Source organism: Canis aureus, chromosome 16 (genome assembly GCF_053574225.1).
Source record: "Canis aureus isolate CA01 chromosome 16, VMU_Caureus_v.1.0, whole genome shotgun sequence".
NCBI classification, from domain to species: Eukaryota; Metazoa; Chordata; class Mammalia; order Carnivora; family Canidae; genus Canis; species Canis aureus.
Genome location: NC_135626.1, coordinates 51373532 through 51394452, shown reverse-complemented (window position 1 = coordinate 51394452; position 20921 = coordinate 51373532). Strand labels below are relative to the sequence as shown.

Here is a 20921-nt window from a genome sequence, read left to right as displayed (position 1 = left end):
CCTTCATTCCTTCCCTTGAGAATTAGCGAGAACCTATTGCGTGCCTTTCTGTAGACCAAGTGTGCCCACGTGTGTGTGTGTATGTGCATGTGTGTGCACAAGTGTACATGGTACGGGGTGAGGCGTTGGAGAAACAGAAGAGACACAACCTCTCTCCTTGGGGAGCTCAGACTCCCACAGCCAGACTGAACTGGAAACACAAGAGCCCCGCACTTTGCGATAAGAAGGTTTGAATAGGGTACAGGAAAGACACAGAGGCAGGACTGTCTGGGGGCCCATGAAAGTCTTTAGAAAGGAGGGGGCCCACGAGTCACGTCCTGAAGGATGGGTAAGCTGCTTGTCAGGAGCTGGTGGTGAGCAGACAGGTGCTCCAGGCGGAGGGGGCTCAGCTGGCGCGGCCGTGGGGACAGCAGGGATGGGGAGACGGCGGCGTCTGGGCAGAGCCCCCAGAGCCACTTGCATTCCGGCGGGAAGAATTAAGGCGAATGAGGCTCACTGTATGACGTCCCCCAGCCCACCCTGGCCAGGGGAACGTGGACTTCATAATGGAGACAAGGAGCTGTGAGCTAAACTGATGTATCTGTGGTGGTGGGGTTTCAGACCTGAGTCCCGTGTGGGGAGGAGTGCAAGGCCAGGGGTGCCAGGCCATGTTTGGGGGAGAGCAGCTCTCCTACCGAAATCAATCCCATGGCAGAGGCCTCTTTAGCCCCATTGCCAGCCCGACGCCCCCATTCCCAGAGGGCCTTGTTCATGACCAGCAGAATGTCCAGGTCTGAGCTGAAACCCTCGAATGGAACATTCTGGAAATGTCTCCTTTTGGCTTACCTTTAACACTCAGCCAGGTCACAGATGTCTGTCCAGCCACCCCAGTTAGGACTGAGCTGCTGGGGAAGGGGCCGACTTTGCTCTGCTCCAAGGCGTCCTTCCCAGTGATGGATGGGAAGGGGCTCTGGAAATTCTCAAGTGTTCTATCAAGTCAGGAATGACAGGGCAGGAGGCAGAAGGTTGCTGACAGGGCAGGGGACAAAGTGCTGGGGACAACCCTTCAACACATGGTAACCACAACGACTGAAGCTTATGAAAGGCTTCCCATGTGCCCAGCTCTTGATATCATTTCTTCCTCTTATTACGTCTATTTTACAGGTGAGGAAACTGAGGCAGGGACAGGTTGTGTGCACTGTTAGAGATCAGTAGTTAGGAAAGAGCAGAGCCGGGTTTGCACTGGGCAGCCTGGCCGTGGGGCACACGGTGGCTGGCCCGGGCATCAGGGGGAAGCCTGGGGATGGCAGGAGAGGAAGGAACTCACCAACTCTGAGGTCTGGAGCTGTCTTCAGAGGGTGAGCGGCATCATACTCGGAGTCAGACAAACCCAGGGCTCAATTGAGACTCGGCCACTTCCCTGTGTGCCTGGTTGCTCTCTGCCTCAGTCTTCCCCTCTGTAAAATGGGGGCGGCAGGGCCCACCTCCTGGAGCTGTTGTGAGGAAGCATCCGTGAGGTGCCAGGCCGGGTGTGCAAGAGGAACGGCTGTCGCTCTGACGGCTGGCCTTGCACGTGGCCGCGGGGGGCGAGAGGGAATCTGCGTGGGTCGGAGGAGACTACAGACTCAGGGTCTCAGTGTCCTTCAGAGAAGGGGCAAAGAACGAGGCATCTCCCTGCTGGGGGAGGTTTGGGGAGCAACTCTGGCCTTGGCAGCCAGCCAGTGCCCGGGGCTGGGGGCTTCTGCTGGGTGGGGAGGCCCACCTGCAGGGGGCTGATGAGACCAGGGAGTGGGCACCCCTTTGGAGTGCTGGGACAGAAGTGGCCTCACCGAGTGGAAACAAAGAGGCAGTGGGGGGGTCCCCACCCCTCGGCCTCCCTCTCCACGGTGGCCAGCAGCCCCACCTGACTCCGGGGTTCGGGCTGTGCAGCCGGGGGCAAGCCGCCTCTCCCTGTGGGCTCCACGCTCTCTCAGGGCTCCTCCCATAGGCTCTGATTCTGGCCCAGGGCTCAGCTTCGCTTGAGGGCGCCCAGGCCCACCGAGGGGTGAGGGGAGAGCTAGGAAGGAGGAGGAAGGAAAGTGATGGAGGGGAAGGGGTAGAGGAAGGGTCCTGGAGGTCCCCTGGGGCCCCACTTTCAACTCTGGGTGAAGAGAGGCTGGAGCCTTGGGGCACTAGGGGCCTTGGCTGGTGGGCAGATCAATAATGGGGGGTGACATGGGATACAGCCCCTGGTGCCAGAAGTGATTGAGGGACAGACCGGCCCACATTAGAGTGTGTAGAGGGGGCAGGAGGCCACGCTGATGGCAAGCGTGGCCACCACAAGGGAGGTCCACACCTCCCGACACATGCAAGGACAGAGATGCCTGTGGTAGGGACACTGGGGAGACTGGCCTGGCCAAAGGGGAGGAACACTGAGGCTGGGAAGTGGGTACCAGGTCTTCCCCTGCTGCTCTGGGCCAGGCAGGAGCCAGGCCAGGGCACGGGGAGGGGGCCAGGAGCCACCACCACATTCAGGACCAAACCAAGGAGGGGCCATGCAGGTAGCAGAGTCCCCTATCGGGTCTCAGCCCCCCTCTCTGACTGTCCTCCTCATAGGCTCCTAAATGCCAGAGGAGGGAGTGGGAAAGGCCTGCGCTTCTTCCCAGGGGAGCCCTGCTCCCCAGCCGCGCTCTCAGGATGGCGCTGTGCTGACCATCCAGCCCGAACCCTGGGCTCAGTTCCCGCTCCAGGGATTGCAGAGCTGCTGGGGCAGCCGGTTAAGAGCAGGTGGGGAGGCAGCCTGAACGGGGAGGGAGGCTCAACACTGACTCGTTGCAGTCCTGCAGACTGGGGTAGGATACTTAGCTTCCTGGTCTCAGTTTCCTCATCTAGGAAATGGGATAATAATGTGATGACAAGGACTTGCTTCGAGGATTACATAGGGTAAGGGACAGGAGCGCTTAGAAGAGGCCCAGCATGTAATCAGTGATAGACGTTTGAATATCATTCTTATCAGGATACCCTGTTTATAACTGTAAACAGGGTGGGGGCAGGAGAGAACAGGCTGCAGGGCCCCATCAGGGGCTGTGTGCCATGCGCCCATCAGTGGGCTCTGGGTGGACCTGCTCTCTCCCACTCAGGCATGGGATCCGTGGTGAGGCTCAGGGCACAGATGGGCCAGGCCTGCAGCCACCGCCGCCCCCCCAGCTCAGGCCCCAAGCAGGCATTGCCCAGACGGCAAGTGGCACACTCCTCGGCTCTGGAGTCCGATGGCCTGGGGTCCAACGAGCAAATTCTTAGCAGCTCTGTGCGCTGGGCTGGTTACTCAGGACGCAAGACTACGCCACCCAAAAACAGGGCTGCTGTAACGCCCCCTTCTGTGTCATACAGTTGTCATAGGATTCAATGAAGCAAACCCAAGAAAAAGGCTCAGCCCGGCGAGTGTGCTGTGCTCTGCCCCAGACCTGGCATCAAAAAGCCTTGAGCAAGCTGTCTTACTTCCCAAATTTGGGCTTCCTCGTCTTGGGGGGGACGGGTAGTAATATTCTCTGCCTTGGAGAAGTGATGGGAAATGCTACATGTAAAGCACCCGGCGCATAATAAGAGCTGATAAATGGCAAATGTTTAATTCAGCCCTGTGTGCCTATGTTTCCTGATCTGAGGTCCCTCTTCCCAAGGCTTCTGTCATCGCTTTGGGTGGGGGACTCGACCGAGGTCACTGTCAGACTAGAGCCTTGGGTCAGTGCTGGATGTAAAGGGGGAGGAGATGGGCCCCAGTGCAAGCCTTCTTCTTGCTCACACTGCTCCTGATTCACAGGGTTGATTGCAACTGGCCTTCAAGTCCACTGAGACCCACGGATCAGTTTCTCACACAAAATGTCATTCCTGCTGTTCCTGTGCTGGGGGAGAGAGTGGAAGAGCCGCACGTTGGCTCTCTAGTATTTTAAACTCTTGTTCCTCCTCCGCCGCCTCCCCACAAGATCTTTCCTTCTGTTGGCTCTTTATAAAAGCTGAGGTTGACAGGCTATGCATTGAGAAATGAGGGTTAGAAGGGTAAGGTGACTTGATTGGGGTCATAAGTGTTGGCTGGGAGAGCATGATCTGAGATCCTCCCCCTCTGGACACTGAGCTAAACTTGTCTTGAAACAAAGCCAATCAGCGGTTTAGCGCCTGCCTTCCACCCAGGGTGTGATCCTGGAGTCCCGAGATCGAGTCCCACATCGGGCTGCTTCTCCCTCCGCCTATGTCTCTGCCTCTCCCTCTCTGTGCCTCTCATGAATAAATAAATGAAATCTGAAAGAAAGAAAGAAAGAAAGAAAGAAAGAAAGAAAGAAAGAAAGAAAGAAAGAAAGAAAGAGAGAGAGAAAGAGAGAAAGGAAGAAAGGAAGGAAGGAAGGAAGGAAGGAAGGAAGGAAGGAAGGAAGGAAGGAAGGCAGGCAAGCTCCAGTTTCTGGTGAGGGGAAAGATGGCACTCTAGAAACTTCTAGGAAGCTGTCAAGATGGTTATGGAGGCCCCCTGTGGACAAAGCACAGAGGACCTAGTAGAAGCCATCAATTCCCTGGGGAGACACCGAGGGGCTTTGAGCTGGGCAGGCAGCATCCTGGGGAGGAGGCTCAGGGGCACTGCCACGGGCAGCATGCATGGGTCCATGCGTGCATGCAAACCTTAGGCACACATGCATGTACAAGTTCCCTGCTGAGGAACGGAGGCTTCTCAGCTTCTCTGCTTCATCTGAGATGGGACTGGGGTCAAGCCAGCTCCTGGCACCTACCTTGCTTTAGGTTTGGGTTATCTCCCATGGGTCGCCAGAGCCTCCATGTGGCCCCAGAAACTTAGACTCCCTAGCAGATTGTCCAGCCCAACCGCTTCAGTGCCTGTCGGGGCAACTGGCCCAGAGCCTAGGACTTAACCTGGGACTTAACCTCCCATTTCCATCTCTCCAATCCAGGATTCTTCATTTTTTTTTTAATTTATTTTTATTCTTTTCAATCCAGGATTCTTTTCATGCGATATTGCGTTGCCCCCTGAGTGCCCCTGAGGGAGGTTTCTGAGGGTCCCCACACTCATGTCAGATATGCCCACATCAGGGGGCGACTTTGCCTGGACCTGAGCCCTGCCCTTCAAGGGGCCAGTGTACTCGTGCGGTCAGGGCAGCACATTCAGGGACCAGGTCACTCAAGGCTCTGGGTTGGGGCTGGCCTGCGGGCCCTCCGTGGCTCCACCTACCCCCCAGGGCTCCCTGGGAAGAACAAGGGCCAGTGATGGGCCATGTGCTTTGTGCTGGCAGTGCCACCGCTCTCTGTCTGCCTGCAGGTCCCTGGCCCTGGGCCAGCAGTACACATCCCTGGGCTCACAGCCCCTGCTCTGCGGCTCCATCCCAGGCCTGGTCCCCAAGCAGCTGCGCTTCTGCCGGAATTACATTGAAATCATGCCCAGCGTGGCTGAGGGAGTGAAGTTGGGCATCCAGGAGTGCCAGCACCAGTTCCGGGGCCGCCGCTGGAACTGCACCACCATAGATGACAGCCTGGCCATCTTCGGTCCTGTCCTGGACAAAGGTACTGTCTCTGGGCCGGGTAGCAGGTGGGGGAGGGACCGGATAGGGGAGGGCAGCAGGTCATGGTGACTCTTCCACGTCAGGGTGCCTCAGCTTTGGGCTCAGGGGTCCCCAGGGGATGGCCATGAAGCTGGTCAGGACCTGCAGGTGCCTCTAAAGTGGGTTGGCCCCCTCTGGACTGACCCAGACTGTCACCATGGCAGCCACACCTTCCCAGGTGCTGCTGTAGGGCAAGCAGCCTTGGGATGCTCTGTGTCCTGAGATCCTAGGGCAGGACAGGGGGCCGTGGCCTCTGTCCTCACCCCCTCACAGTGAGGTAGGGAGGCTTTGATGTGGACATTTGTGACATCTTCCCAACAGTGTGTTGAGCGCCATGCAAATCCAGCTTTTGGGTGAGGTGGGGAGCATCACCACCTCTGGGTCCCTCCCATATAGAAAATTCTGGAGCTGAGGAAACTGCCCGGTGCTTGTGGCACTGCGTTGCCCCCAAGCATTTCTGTGAGAAGATTCTGCTGGTCCCCCTGCCCCTGCACTCTGGATATGCAGTGGAGGGCTAGAGGGTGTGCTGGCCTCGGGGTACCTTCCTCACCCTCCTGCAACCTGGGAGGCGAATCACCTGGTGCCTGAAATGATTGGCATTCACACAACTTGACTTCAAGCAAGACTAGGGGAGAGGGATGAGGGCGAAGGAGACTTTGGGGTGGTGAGTTCTGGGCTGAAGATGGGCAACTCTGAGGAATGGCAGTGTCCTGGAATTTAATGACCCCAGCTGGCCCCCTGGAGCTGCCGCTCCTTTTCTGCAGCAACTTGAACCCTCCGGACCACCACCAAGGCTTTGCCACCCAAACTCGGGAGCCTGGCCCTCCCTTCTTTTACAAGAACTATATTTATAGCCAGAAGGAACAGGGATCTGAGAGCCAGGTGGATTTGGAGGTGGGGTGGAGGATGAGGAGCACTGACCCTCTACATTTTAGCACGCGGGGGTGGGGGGGATGGGGGGGGTGGGGGGTGGGGAGCCCTTCACCTGGGCCTCAGCTGTGCTGGGTCCGTCTGACCTACGGGCCATTGTCAAGGGACAGGGGAGCAATTAGCGAATCAATGGATGATGATTCTGTTTACGCTTCTATTACCAAAGCTAATTATTCCTTGTTTACATAAAAGGTTTGGCCTCTAATTGGGGCCAAGTGGCGGCGGTTTGCATTTCAAACCCGATCTTGCCTGGTGTGTCCGTCTCACCGCCTTCCGGGGCCCCCCACCTCGGGCCAGGTAGCTCTTAATCAAACAGCCTGGCGTCTAGACGCGCTCCCCGAAAGCAAGACTCGCCTTCTGGTTGCTGCTGCCCTCTTGGGACATCTGGCGATGAAAGTCGGGCCTCTGGGCTTACGCCCATCCACGTCTGTGCTAAACGCTGTCGGTCACACTGTAGGTCTCGTACCTGCCTTCCTCTCTAACTTCAAGAGGGCACTCGTGGGGGCGGGGGGGGGGGGATAGGTCGGAGACTCCAGAACCGGACGAGGCGGAGCAAGGCCCGGGAAGAAGGCTCCACGCCGGCCCGCGGGTGCGCCCAGGCCCCGCGTGGAGAGCCGGGGGGGACCCGCTCCCCGCGCCCGGCCGGCCCCGAGGCGGAGGCGGGGCGGAGGCGGGGCCGCGGCCCGCGGGGGGCTCGCGCGGCAGCCGCGGGGCGGGGGTCGGCGGCCGGAAGGCGACGGGCCGCGACGGCGGGGCGCGGGCGGGCGCGGGCGGGCGCGGGCGGCCCCGAGGGCTTAGGCGGCTTGAAAGGGGCCCGAGCGCCGCCCCCCACCGCGCGGCCCGGCCCCGCGCCCGCTGCGGCCGCCGCGCCATTCACACGCCCTCTGGCCATTCGGCGCGGCGCGGGGCGGGGCGGGGCGGGGGCGGGGGGCGCCGCTTCAATGGGGATTTCGCGGGCCGGCGCCGGGGCCGGGGGCGCGGCCCGGCCGCGGGAGCCGCCCGTTGCTACGCGGTGGCGGCCGGCCCGGCGGCCCGGGCCCGGCGGCCGCATTATGCGGGTAATGCGGTGTGACACCGCGCGAACAAAGGCGGATTGAGCGGCCCAGCGGGCCCCGCCGGACGGGGACCGGCACAGCGGGGCTGTCAGCGCCGCTCCCAGGCTAATCCCCGCCCCGCCCCCGCCGCCCCCGCCGCCCCCGCCGCCCCGGGGCTGGGAACCGAGCGCGGCCCGGGGTCCGGGCGCCGCCGCCGCCGCCGCCGCCGCCGCCGCCGCCGCCGCCGCCGCCGCCGCCGCCGCGAGAGGCCGCGGGCCCGGCCGGAAGCGAGGCGCGGGCTCCCGGCGCCGCCGCCCCCCGCTCGCCCCGGGCGCCCCGCGGAGGGCGGGAGCCGCACCGGGGGCGAGGACAGCGGCGGGGGGCGGGGGGGGGGCGGCCGGGCCTCGGGCCTTGCCCCCGCCCCCACCGCGGCCTCAGTCCGCCCGGCTTCGCGGGCTCGTGCGCCGGCGGGGCCGTCGGTGGAGGCGGGCCGGGCGGCCCCTCCGAGGTGGCCCCGCGGCTACCGGGCGCTGTCCCCGGTGTGCGCAGCCGGGCCGCGACCCTCTAGGTCACCTCCTGCTCGGGAGGGAGGGAGAGGGTTGGACGGCAGGTCTCCCAGGCCTTGGCCCTCTGATCCTCAATGTCTGCATCTGTAAAATGGGCCTATACTAAGACCTTCTGCAGCCTTGGCGGAGGACTAAATGGGATAAAGCCCATGAAGGGCAGACTCTGGCGCATACTGAGCGCTCCAAGGTGGCCATCAGTATCCTGAGGTCGGGGGACAGCCCTGAAGCCCTGGGATCCTGTCCTGTGCTCTGTCCTCCCGGTGGTGGCAGGGGGAGGCTCGGGAGCTTCAGCGGCAGAGGGAAGTTACGGCCGTTACAGAGAGTAACTGCGGCTCTCAGGAAAGGAAGGGTCTGCCCAAGCGCCTCTGGGGGGGTGGGGGGGGGTGGCCTCACCCCCGCAGGCCTCGGGCTCTCGGGAGTGGGAGGGTTGGGGCAGATGGAGGGCAGGAGGCCCCATCCCTTCAGCAACCTGCCAGAGCTGTACTTTCTGTGGCTGCTTTTACCAGGGTCAGCTCTGTGCTGGACCAGGCGTTGAGGCCCTGGGTTAATCCATTGGCTGCCCGGGCCTCAGTCTGCTCATCTGTAAAGCGGGGGATACCTCAGAGGCTGGGCCAGCCCAAGGGGGTCAGAAGGGCGCCTCGGTTCCTCCCTCTTTCCTCGCGGCTGGGGAGGTCGAGGCAGGGCGGCTGCGCCCCCACGCCCCGCCTGAGCAATGCCCTCCCCGCAGCCACCCGCGAGTCGGCCTTCGTGCACGCCATCGCCTCTGCCGGCGTGGCCTTCGCCGTCACGCGCTCCTGCGCCGAGGGCACCTCCACCATCTGCGGCTGCGACTCGCATCACAAGGGGCCGCCCGGCGAGGGCTGGAAGTGGGGCGGCTGCAGCGAGGACGCCGACTTCGGGGTGCTCGTGTCCCGGGAGTTCGCGGATGCGCGCGAGAACAGGCCGGACGCACGCTCGGCCATGAACAAGCACAACAACGAGGCGGGCCGCACGGTGAGCCGCGACCGCCCTCGCCGGACACCACCCCCCTCCACCTACCCTTCGGACCCTGGCCCTGGCCCTCCCGGCTGGCCTCGCCCCGCCCTGCCCTTCTGGTGGCCCTCGTGCTGCCCGGACCCCTGCTCTCCTCCTTCCCCTGGCCTGTGCTTGGCCCCCACCCACACCCCACAATCACCCCTTCCGTTCCCCTTTCTCCCTGGGCTGTTCCCCGTCTGCGCCTGCCCAGGGGTGCGTCAGCTCTGGCGCAGGTACCCGCCGGCCGATCGGTGCTCTTGGGCTGCCTGGGCAGGGCTCTGGACACCGCTGGGCCTGGCTTTGAACTCAGCCTCCACCGCTTCCTCTGCTTGTTTGACGTAGGGCGAGTCACTTAAGCTCCCAGCCTCAGTTTCTCCATCTGTTAAACTAGGATCACAGTCCCTAATACCTATAGCTTTGAGAAATGGCTGCGATTTCTGCCAATGCTTGGGGCTGTGAGGAGGCAGGAAACCACGGCCATCATCCTTTAGGTCCGTACCTTCGCCCCCAATCCATTCTCTTCTAACACCCGCTAGGAATAGAGAAGGCTCCAGGAATCGGGTGGGCAGGGGCAGAGAGGGAGGGCCTAGGTGGTGCTCCCGGGGGGGTCGAGCCAGGGGCCACCCGCTACTCCTCTTCCCCAGACCATCCTGGACCACATGCACCTTAAATGCAAGTGCCACGGGCTGTCGGGCAGCTGCGAGGTCAAGACCTGCTGGTGGGCCCAACCCGACTTCCGCGCTATCGGCGACTTCCTCAAGGACAAGTACGACAGTGCCTCGGAGATGGTGGTGGAGAAGCACCGTGAATCCCGTGGCTGGGTGGAGACCCTCCGCGCCAAGTATGCGCTGTTCAAGCCGCCCACCGAGAGAGACCTGGTCTACTATGAGAACTCCCCCAACTTCTGCGAGCCCAATCCCGAGACGGGCTCCTTTGGCACCAGGGACCGGACTTGCAATGTCACCTCTCACGGCATCGATGGCTGCGACCTGCTGTGCTGTGGCCGTGGCCACAACACGAGGACGGAGAAGCGGAAGGAGAAATGCCACTGCATCTTCCACTGGTGCTGCTACGTGAGCTGCCAGGAGTGCATCCGCATCTACGACGTGCACACCTGCAAGTAGGGAGCCAGGTAGGGTGGCGCGTTGGGGTGGGAGGGCTGGGGGGCCTCAGGACAGGGAACTGGGTTTGCCCACCTCTTCTTGACCACCCCACTTCTGTTTCTGAGCTGTCCAAGACACTCAGGTTTCCCTGGCCAAGATAGGAAGCCAGGATTTCCTCAGCTCCAGTGGGGATGGTCCCTGTGCCGCTTTTGGTGGCTTACACAAAGCACAGATCCCAGCTAAGTGTGTGTGTACACGAGACTGCAAGCAATTGATTCACATGTACAAGTTAGTACACGGTGAGCCAGGCCAAATTTTTGCGTGGCCACTGGCTGTCACTACTGAGCATCTGTGGAGGCAGAGTAGGGACACCTGACTTCTGGTCCCGACTTTGCCCTGTTCCACGAAGTCCCTAATTTCCCGTTCTTTCACTTCCATGGGCCTCAGTTTTCTTACTGTAACCCGAGGGGTTAAAATTGTTGAAATAGTTGGCCAGAGATTTTCTTTTTACCCCAGGGGCAGACCCCTTTTGCACCCACCTTGAACTTTCATGCCACTTTTTGCACAAGCATAAATCCTCCTGACCTCAAGGAGGTGGGTGGGGGAAGCGGTGTATAAGCCCATATCCTGACAGATCTGAAGCTTGGGTGGAGCAGGGGCCACTCTTACCGAGTTTATGGAAGGGGATGGGGAGGAGGAGGGATTCAAGTTCAGAGTGCTGTCGGTGAGTAATCAAGGGATCAAAGGCAGGTGGATTATGTTCCCAAGCTTCCCAGAGGTGGCCTGCGTGGGAGACATGGGGCCTGGCCCTTGGATCCCTAGGTCCCCAGCATAGGGGAGGACTGACATAGGGTGGTCCTAGAGTCTTGGAGGTGGAAGGTCTGAGGCTGCTATGCCCTCTCTCCCTTTTCTCTACCCTGAGAAGGAGACTAGTCTATAGAGCATGAGCCCTGGTCCAAGCTGCCACCACTTGCCAGCCAGATGAGACCCTGATGAGAGGGTTTTTATAGATCTGCCTCCTTATCTATCATCCTCCTCAGAGGGGCTGTGGGGATGGTGCTTGGTTCATTGCAGAGAACCTACCTGCCTGGATCATCCCCCACTGCTGCCCCGGGACAGTGCAGGGGAGAGCACCCCACTGGGTGATGCAGTTCCACAGGGGCCATCTCAGGGCTGGTGGCACCTGACTACACTGTGTGGGGCTGGGGGAGGGGCCGGGCCTCTCTGAGGTGCGGAGGAACCCACATCGTGGGGAGAGCTCTGAGTGAGTTCATCTGGGAGGCCCCTCGGTGTAGCTCAAGTTGTGACCTGGCGGGGACGGGGTCCAGAGAGGCAGCAGGAGGTACCACTTTCTTGGTGTCTGAATGGGCACAGTGTGGCCGCTGGAGAGAGGACACAGCTCCACCACATACCAGCCGTGGAAGCCCCAAGTCCAGTTTCCTCATCCGTACAGGGATGGTAAGAGCCTAACAGAAGTTTTATGAGGCTCAAGTGAGTTACCAGAGGTGAATGCCTCTCTGAATCTAAAACTAATAGAGTGATAAATGCCATCAGAGAGATGTGACATGAGGGTGTCATTGTTCAGTGGGATGATGACACCATCTCACTTGCCCAATAAAACTTGGGCAAGGTTTATTTCCTGCTCCTCACAACAACTGAAAGGTCAGCGAGTATGAAAGAGCTCACCGGCTCGTTGTTAGCATGCCCACTGTGGCCAGAGGCAACATGGTGTCCCCAAGTAGGACATAGCTCTGGTCACTCTAGAGGGACTGTGCACTGGACATTTGTCTGGCTTACCTGTTACTAGGGTGAGGACACAGAGCTCGGGTCTCTGCCTCCAGAAAGCTTCACATGTGGGTCCTGCAGAGGCTACAGCAGCAGTAGCCCAGGCCCTATTGGTGGCTCTAGGTGGCTCTAGGGTCACTGAGTCAGACCCGGCAGCTTGTTCCAGCATCTTCCCTCTCCAGGTCGGTAGCCAAGATAAGCCATCTGCCAAGCAGGGAAGGAGGTGCTGGTTTGACCCTCAGTGTCCAGAAAAGTCCCCTCCCCGTCACCCCTGTAATTAGTACTGATTCTAAGATGAATTAACACATCTTCGGCCATCTCTTCTCCCATTTCTGAAGTAGAATGGTATTTTCTCCAATCGTACAGAAAGTGCCACACAGACATGGTATCAAAATGCCATATCCAGACAGACCGGGGAGAGGGGGGCTCCCCGGAGGCCCCTCCTTTCTGGTCACTGGAGCTCTTGCTCTGGGATAGCTGGAGGATTCTCTTCCAATGTGGTGCCCTTTTAACAAATTTATAACTTGTTGAGTGAGTCGGGGCAAGCTGTGGAGCTTCTCTGCACCTTGGTTCCCTCATTCGTGAACTGGGGGCGTTGTGTGCGCCAGAGGACCACGTGCTGGGCCTGGCACGTGGTCCAAGGAGGCAGCAGAGATTCCCAGGCCTAGCAGGGTTGACCTCCAAGAGCGATTTTTTCCAGGCACGCTGCCTGGTGTCAAGGCCCAGGCCCAAGATTGGCTGAGACCTGGTTACCTCTCTCCTCCTTCCAGCCACACTGACACTGCAGGCAAGATGGGAACTTTCGAGACAGGCTGATAGGAACGAGTGCCCTTCACACACTCGGTGGGGAGCCCCAGTCATAATGGCTTTGTTCCACGGGAAGGCCAGAGATTCTCGGTCCTTCCCTGGTAGGGACATCATCTCTTCCATTGCCTGTAGCTCCTGTCCAGTGTCTCAAGCTAATGACTGATGTCATACTTTGCAAGTACCAGGTTCATTCCTTGTTACTGAGATGTTACGAGCACAGTGAACTGGAAAGGGCTCTCTCTCGACAGGACTGGGAGCCTGGCTGGCCTCATGTGCTGGATCTGTCACTAACTTGCTGCAAAACCTTGGCCATGTCCCTTTAATCTTGCTGAGCCTCAGTTTCTGCCCCTGTAAAATGGTCTTCCACTGGCCCGGCCAGCCCCCGAGGAGTGGAAGGATGATTGGGAAAGCCCATGAAAGCGCTTTGGGCCTCGAATCCTTTGTGAGATGTGAATACACAAAGCAGTGAGAGGTACACATTGGTGCTGCCTGAGAAGGAATTATTCATCATTAATTACTTTAAAAAAAAGATTTTATTTCTTTGAGAGAGACAGAGAAAGTGAGCATGAGAGAGAGAACAGAAGCACTGGGGATGGGCAGAGGGAGAAACAGACTTCCCGCCTAGCAGGGAACCCCCCCCCCCCCCCCAGCCCCGGGGCCCAATCCCAGGATCCTGGGTCCATGACCTGAGCTGAAGGCAGATGCTTAACCGACTGAGGCATCCAGGCGCCCTTTTTAAAAATACTTTTTAAAAAAGATTTTATTTGTTTATGAAGGCTATGTTTATTTTTTTTAATTATTTTTTTTAAAGGTTTCTCTTTATTTGAGATAGAGAGAAGGCAGGAGCGGGGCACAGTTAATTACATAGCTGGGCTCCGGTGTGGACTCACTATCAAGCACTGGTGTGACAGAAACGCCCGGCGCAGGGTCCACTGGAGCTGGGAGCGGGCCTGGCCGGCGGGGTCCTCAGGGTCGCCTGCCCGCCGCCGCCCCCACTCCTGCTGCCGGGGGGCTTGGGATCCGAGTCCTGGCTGCTAGAGCCCTCCTGTTCCCCGGGATCAGAGCCCGAGCGGAGGAGGGGGTACGGGGCAGCCAGCGCGCTCCGTCACCCCAGGGACGCGGCCTGGCCTGGGTCTCGGCGTCCCGGGGGGGGCCTCCCCGAGAAAGCAGCCCCGGCTCTCATTCTTGCCCTTGGCTTTGCAGGGGGCACTGGGAACGGGTGAAGCGAGCGGCTGGGCAGATGCGCCGGAGCCGGCTCGGCCGCCCCTCAGCACGACGGCCCGACGGACTGTGGCCGACCCCGCCCGGTCAGCGCCTGGACCGCCCGCCCGCGGAGGCCTCCCCGCCCTCTCTCCTTTCTCGCCCCGCTCTGGATGGTGTGTGGTTCTCGAAGAAGGGGCTTTCTTTTTAGTTCTCCAGGGTCTGATAGGAACAGACCCCAGGCTTATCTTTGCACATGTTAAAGAAATAAAAATGGAAAAAAAAATTCTCCTCCGACACAACAGGCCGGGCCACCGCCGCCAGGGACACGCCAGCGGCCGCGATGGGACTTCGCGCAGGCGGGAGCCCGGCTGCCGTCCCCCGCGCTCCTGCTGCCGTCTCCTCCACACCGCCCCGCGCGGGCAGGAGCCGGGCCGTGACGTGAGCGCCCGTGGGCCCGGGCCCGTCGAGCGGCGGCCGCGGCCCTCCCAGTCCCGCGTGCTCCGCACCGAGGCTCCCGCCACGCACCCGGGCGCCCGTCCGTAGCCAGTCCGGGGGTCTGCCAGGAACGCGGTGCAGGGCTTGTGTTTTGTTTTGTTTTGTTCTTTTTGTTTTGATTTTTAAGAGTCGGACCCCATGTAAATAGGTTACGTTGCGGGCGGGCGGCGAGCCTCCGGCAGCTCCGTTGGCTTCCTGGGGAAAGCCGCGGGGTCTCGGGGGCCAGGGTCGGTCCGGCCGGGCCGCTCGGCGCAGGCCGTCCACGGAAACAGCTCCAGGGCCAGCGGCTGCCAGGCCAGTCCCCCGGGAGAGGCCCGACCTGGGGCCGCCGAGGGGTGGCGGCCTCCCCCTGCAGCTCCGATCTGGTGACGTGTAGAGCGGGAGGCCAAACGTGATTCCTTCTTTCCGCTCCCATAGAGACACGTCTTCCGGCCTCCTCCTCCTCCTCCTCTGGACTGTGCGGGTGAGGGACATGCAGAGTGTTGAACACGCACCTTCCGGCCCCACCGTGTGCAGACGGAGCGCCCGTGCACGCAGTCCCCAAGGATCGGGAGGAGGCGTTGGGGAGATGCCGAGCAAGCTGTCACTTGCTCCCTCAGGTAGAGCCTCCTGCGGCTGAGCTCCCCTGGCTGCACGCTGGTCCCCGCGGGCGTCCTGCATGGAGGCCAGCGGGTGTGACAGGACGGATCGACGCAACAGCTCTGTCTTAGGGAGAGCCAGGAAGAAGAGAGGCAGCGTGGTAGAGACTAGAACAAAGTTGTTCCTTCCTTTTGCCCCTCCTCTCTCTGGTCTGCCTAACACTGACCTACGGTACCAGGTCAAGTGACCTTGCTGCTTGCTCCGGCAGGCCTGGCAAGACCATCTAGAAGCCATGCCTGCCCTCTTGAACCTGCTGGCAGCGAGCCCTGCTAAAGATACACATCCCATCCCCTCTCCGGGAGTCGGAAATGCCCCTCCCCATCTCACCTTAGACTAAAGAGTTTTAAATCATGTCAACCGGATAATGCTTGCTTTATGTGAGAATTATTTCAGCAGAATGGATACAAATTTTCAGAACCGTCTTTTCATATCTATGTATTCTATATTAAAAGTGATAAAGTCATGTTTCTGGGGCGTATTCAAGTAGCTGACAAGTAATTATTTAATAATAGTACACTGAGCACATTGTAATTATTCTCGCCGTAGTCAGGTAATAGTATCCAACAGAAATTTCCTACCGACCTGCTGTATCCAAAGTTTTGTAAAAAGTTGTAGAAGTTGTTGATCTTTTTGATTTTATATTCAAAAAGTCTCTTTTTATAAATATTATTTATTATACAATGTATATACCTTTGAGTTAACTAAGATTATATATTATATAAATATATATATATTTGGAGAAAATATATTTCATCATGCAGTTTTTTTCTGTTAAGTCATTAAAGAGAAGGTAAACAAACTTAAAATGGATACATTGTACAATGTGTGGAGTTTCCAGGTTAATGCTCAGGAGGTCACGAATATCCAAATCTGGATGTGGAGGCCTCAACTCACACCCTTACGTTAGTGGCCCAAAGTAAAGCCGTTCCCTCTGTTCTCCGAGCAGGATCATCTCTGACGTCATGGACAGTGGGCCTCATCTCCTGTAGGGCTTTCTTACAGGCTTACTTTGTTCTAAGTCAGTATCTAACAATTCCCAGTGCTGGGAGTGAGTGGTTGGGGCAGTAGCTCCTTTTCCTAGACTCTAGCACTTCCACTGCACACATGAATGTCACAGACACTCAAAGATGTGGCTCAAGGCCAACAGACCATGGGGTTGGTTAATCCTTTCCTCACCCATGTTTTCAACTCCATTTATTGGGAAAATAGGATTTGCTCTATTGAAAATGAAAGCCGACTGGAAGTGGCTCATCCATCCCCTGCTAGCTAAGCTGTAGAAGGGATAGGTTGGTCAGGAAGAAGAAATGGTATGCCCTGGTCTCTGGGTGGCCTGGGACAGGTGTCCTTTGAAATTGGAGGTTGGGCAGAAAAGACTCAGCAGTGGCACGCTCTGGGAAGGGCATCCTCTCCTTGGACCGCTGCTTCAAAAGGACTCACCCGAAGCTCACAAGCAATGCCCTCTCAACAATGAGGGGCAATAACTCGGCTTTATGATGATACACAATCCTTTGGTCTTCAGATCTACCCATATAATGTCACCTTTAGTTTATGTAGCACAGCTAAAATGTTTTTTCTTTCTCCTGATTTCCCTTTATTAGAAGCAAATCTTCTCTCACTGCATAGAAAAAAATAAATAAATAAAGCTGTCTGCCTTGTGCGCTGGCGATGGGCTGTCTTGGGCTCCATTCAGACCTCCAACCTTAGATTAGGAATGGCTACTAGAAGTTCATGAACTTTACTGTGCCTTTCATGTGTTTTTATTTCATCCCTGGAAAGGTTAAAACACAAAAATGGTGGTACCGGCTGTGCAAGGAATTATATGAGGAACGTAGACAGAAATCTCCCTATCTATAGCCCTGCTCATCTTGTACTTCACTTTGACATAAAACTAATACTCATCTACCCTAGCATCCTGGGTACTTTTTTTTTTTCAACCTATAAGATTGCCAAACATTTAAATGGTCCCTATTCATACTTAGCAAGGCCATTTGTAATCCTATGATTAATTATATTCTATGATTAAAGAGAACAGTTTATTGCAGTGCTTGAACATTCAGTTTCTCCCAAAGTATAAAATACTAATAAACATCTAAAAACAAGAGGAAGTTAAAAAAAAAATCCAAAAGAAAGAAAAGAGACAATATAATGGGAAAATCTCTTTCAAAGCAGTATTTTATGAAAAAAAGCAGGGAAGAGAGTGCATGAGTTCAAGGCTGGGGAAGGAGGTACAAATAAATAAAGGCAAAGGAAAGGCAGAGAAAAGTAGGGGAAGAGATGACGGGGAAATGATTCTAGGTGGATCTAGTGACGGATCCAGTGATCTAGTGGTCCCTCCATGCCGGCCTTGGGTGTATGGATGGACACATTAGCTGTGGCTGATCAACACACACTTGGAGTTAATGCAGCAAAATGATGGTAGCTACACTTAGCTTGACAGAGAACTCTCGAGGAAGCAGAGAATTACCCTACCATTAATCTTATACTCCCAAGAGAGTGTGACAAAGTCAGTTGTGTGGAGACTGTATGCTGGGGAAATTTCAAATATGAGTCCTCCTTGCATATCCTGTCTTCGTGGTTTAGGATTCTTGCCCATCACAGGCACTCTGTAGAGCATCATAATGCCCTGGTGTCTGCACAGCACACGCCCTCTGTGGGCTCGGCTCCAGGGCTCAGTCTCAGCACTGCTTGCCAATGGAGAAGAAACTTTAGATCATTTTGCAATAACTTCTGAAATGTACATGCTTTTTTGAACTTTCATCCACACCTTCCCAGTGTCTTCTTTGAAGAGGCTTATGAATCAAGCGGCCAGGTGAAGAACAGGAAATCTTGCTTTTACCTTCTGTGCTTGGCTGGCTTGGTTGTTTATCGCTGACTCAGTGCTTCAAGTCTATTTACCAGGATTTGATTATTACACACGAATCTACTCCATAACTTGCTAAAACTTAAAAAAGAGGCTGTTCACTGTAATTTTTAGCACATGAAAAGACAGCTTTAAAGCAACCGTCTCAGATTTTAGCCACCATTATAGTTTTTGTCATATATATATATATATATATATATATATATATATATATATATATATATAAAGATTCTATTTGTTAGAGAGAGAAAGAGAGAGCAGGAGCAGGGGGAGAAGGAGAGGGAGAACCAGGCTTCCTGCTAAGCCGGGAGCCTGACGTGGACCTCAATCCCAGGACCCTGTGATCATGACCCCGAGCCAAAGGCAGACACTCAACTGACTGAGCCACCCAGGCACCCCTCTGTTATGTATTTTTAAAGGTATTTCAGTGAGGACGTACAAATACAGAAAGGATGAGATAATTTCCTTTTTTGAGGTTTTAATTACGGCTTCTGACAAAAACTAGACTGTTCATAGTGCATCTATATATGAAGAAATCTAAGGCAGCAGCTGGCTGGAGTCTCCTTTGCTTTGTCACTAGGCCTGTGATGTCATACGCTCTCTCGCTCTCTGTACAGCACGGCTTTGAAGAGCACTGGAATAGCTTCAAGACTCCAGCTTCCCAAGGCTTCGGGGTCCCCCTAGGAGATGTGGACAATTCCTGGGGAGCTGACCTCTTCACACTGAGTCTTGCTGATTCTCTGAGCTGCCTTTCGTCCTAACCTGATCCAACTCTAAGGATCGAGCTTTTAGGCTAAGATCTGACAGCTCAGAAAAATGCAAAAAGGATTCCAAAATAAAACATGTGAAGAAATGCCACTGAGAGTGTCTGAATCCTTTGGTTTGTACATTTCAAAGGAATAATTCTAACCAAGAAACAATTTTCCTTTCTGGATTATTATTAACCCATTTATGGCTTTGGTAGGCTTCAGTTTAATAAGGTGGAAATAAGGAAAATAAGTCATGAAGGTTCTTATTGTGCATTAACTCTTGAAAATACGTTATTGATGTATTTTTCTTTTCAAAGGATTATACTTACTATATAATGAAAACCAGATTCTTAAATAAAAATCCTCCATCTCCTCAGGCTAGTTAAAACAAAGAGAGGCTTTTCTGAGCCCTGTCTTCTTCACACATTCCTATCAGTTATGTGTGTTGTTTTGTAAAAAACACTGGTCCACAGAATATTTTCAAGTGTAGATACTCTTTATTGCATTCCTTCATTTGCATGAAACAATATATTTATATTTTCCAATATAGTTTTGGACAAAACACAAAGACATGAACCTCATTTAATGAGAGCCATAAGTTAATACAGTGTGTGTTGCTTTCTGGGAGGAGAAAAGAGGCAAGTTGCATGGCAGGTCAGGGGACCCGGGGTACTGGCCATCAGGGATCAAAGAATTACACAATACAAAAAAATCAACTTTTTAAAAAGCCACAAAATAAGCTAGGGATGAAAGCCCAAAACGAAGTAGAGATGACATGGAAGTCAACCAAAAATATACAGATGGCAGGATCTGGAGGTAATCTGCCGTCTACCATATAGGACAAATGACAGAGCTACACCCAAGTGCCACTGTGGCCACAAACCTCACGAATGACGTGAAGCACCATCAGGTGGTTGCTGACTGCTTGTCCCTGCACCTGAAGCTGGAGTCAGGAGAGAGTGGTGTGCTCCGTAAGTCTCATCACAGATATGATGACCTGATTCGTTCTTCCTGACTCAGATAGAAAACAAACACCACTGGTTCTCCTTCCCTTTGGAAGAAAGGTGTAGAGGGGAAAGGAAGTGTGTTAAATGTACTGGAATGGATTTTAAAAGACTCAGGGTGAGGGTCAAAAAGCTGTTTCTTCTGGAGAATAGTGTTTTATTTTGGTGCTAGATAGCACAGAGGGTTTGAAATAAAGGAAGAATAAATTCTAAGTCATTAAGCTGAGGAAGAAGGAAAATGGTGAAACTAATAATAAGCTTTTATTATAAAGTTATTTCCCATTTAGAATTAGACACTAAGTGCTGTTAGGTTTATAAATGACTTTACTTAATGACTTCTTTCTGTTTAGGGGTGTATGCTTTCTCCATATAGGTCTTTCCCAAATCATAAGCAACAGCCAACACAGTAATGATCAGACTTCCTATTAAGAAAGACCTCCTGACTGCAACTTGGAAACCTCTCTGAAAATGAGAACAGGGTCTTGGAAATTCAGAGTCCTGTTTCTTCAGGCAAAGATAACAACCAGTTTTTTGGGAAAACCTTTAACAAAATACCCAAGCACATTTAGTGTTCACACAGGCGAGTTGTAAGACGAATCCATACCTCTAGTCACTGTTCCATTTATATCTAGAAAGTCTTACTTCTAACAGGCCGAATATTGTCTTGCAATATCATTACAATTTATTGGTAGTTTTTGGGTGGTGATGGTGGTAGGGAGCTTAAAATGTGTAGTGTTCACTAGTGCAGCATATCTCCCACACTTAAAGACTGAGAAAGAAGGAATTAGATTGCACAGAGAGGTAAGCATAGCATTCTAGAGCAAATTTGTACCTTCCACAAAACAGCAGAATATCTGAGTAAGCACAAGGAAGGGAGTTTTATTGCACTAATCATGCAGAATGAGCACATGTTGAAGGTAAGGAACATTTCACTTTGTCCAGGATCTTGAGTAAGCTGAGTGAAGATCCCAGGCCATCTTCACCTTGGTCACTTCCCTTGGTCACTGTGTGTGTGCAAAGAGTCCATTTTCAAAGTCCAGGGGGCTACTGAAAAAAGAAATATCCAAAACAAGAAAACAAATGAGGGTCAACAAAAAAACATTTATCACAAAATCACTAAAAGCTTCTTAATGGTTTTTCTACATTTACTATGCATTTGCTATTAGATAAGCATTTCACA

At 55.1% G+C, this 20921-nt stretch overlaps 2 protein-coding genes across 4 annotated transcripts in view; one reads left to right on the top strand and one right to left on the bottom strand.

Annotated features, from left to right (window-relative positions):
* WNT3 (Wnt family member 3) overlaps window positions 1-18850 on the top strand; it is a 51258-nt gene extending 32408 nt beyond the window's left edge. The window contains exons 2-6 of one of the 3 annotated variants that reach the window (XR_013354853.1): window positions 5273-5514; window positions 8810-9075; window positions 9741-10228; window positions 14907-17937; window positions 18569-18850. Coding sequence is in view for 1 of the 3 variants with exons in the window: in XM_077854031.1 (XP_077710157.1) it covers window positions 5273-5514; window positions 8810-9075; window positions 9741-10220 (988 nt within the window). In the remaining 2 variants the exon portion in view is untranslated. Of the gene's footprint in view, window positions 1-5272; window positions 5515-8809; window positions 9076-9740; window positions 10229-13994; window positions 17938-18568 lie in introns of all 3 variants that reach the window. The other 2 variants (XR_013354852.1, XM_077854031.1) reach the window with 2 other exon arrangements.
* Window positions 18851-19214: 364 nt separating this feature from the next.
* NSF (N-ethylmaleimide sensitive factor, vesicle fusing ATPase) overlaps window positions 19215-20921 on the bottom strand; it is a 144680-nt gene continuing 142973 nt past the window's right edge. The window contains exon 21 of the mRNA XM_077854029.1: window positions 19215-20788. Coding sequence (XP_077710155.1) covers window positions 20743-20788 — 46 coding nt within the window. The 3' untranslated portion in view covers window positions 19215-20742. The remainder of the gene's footprint in view (window positions 20789-20921) is intronic.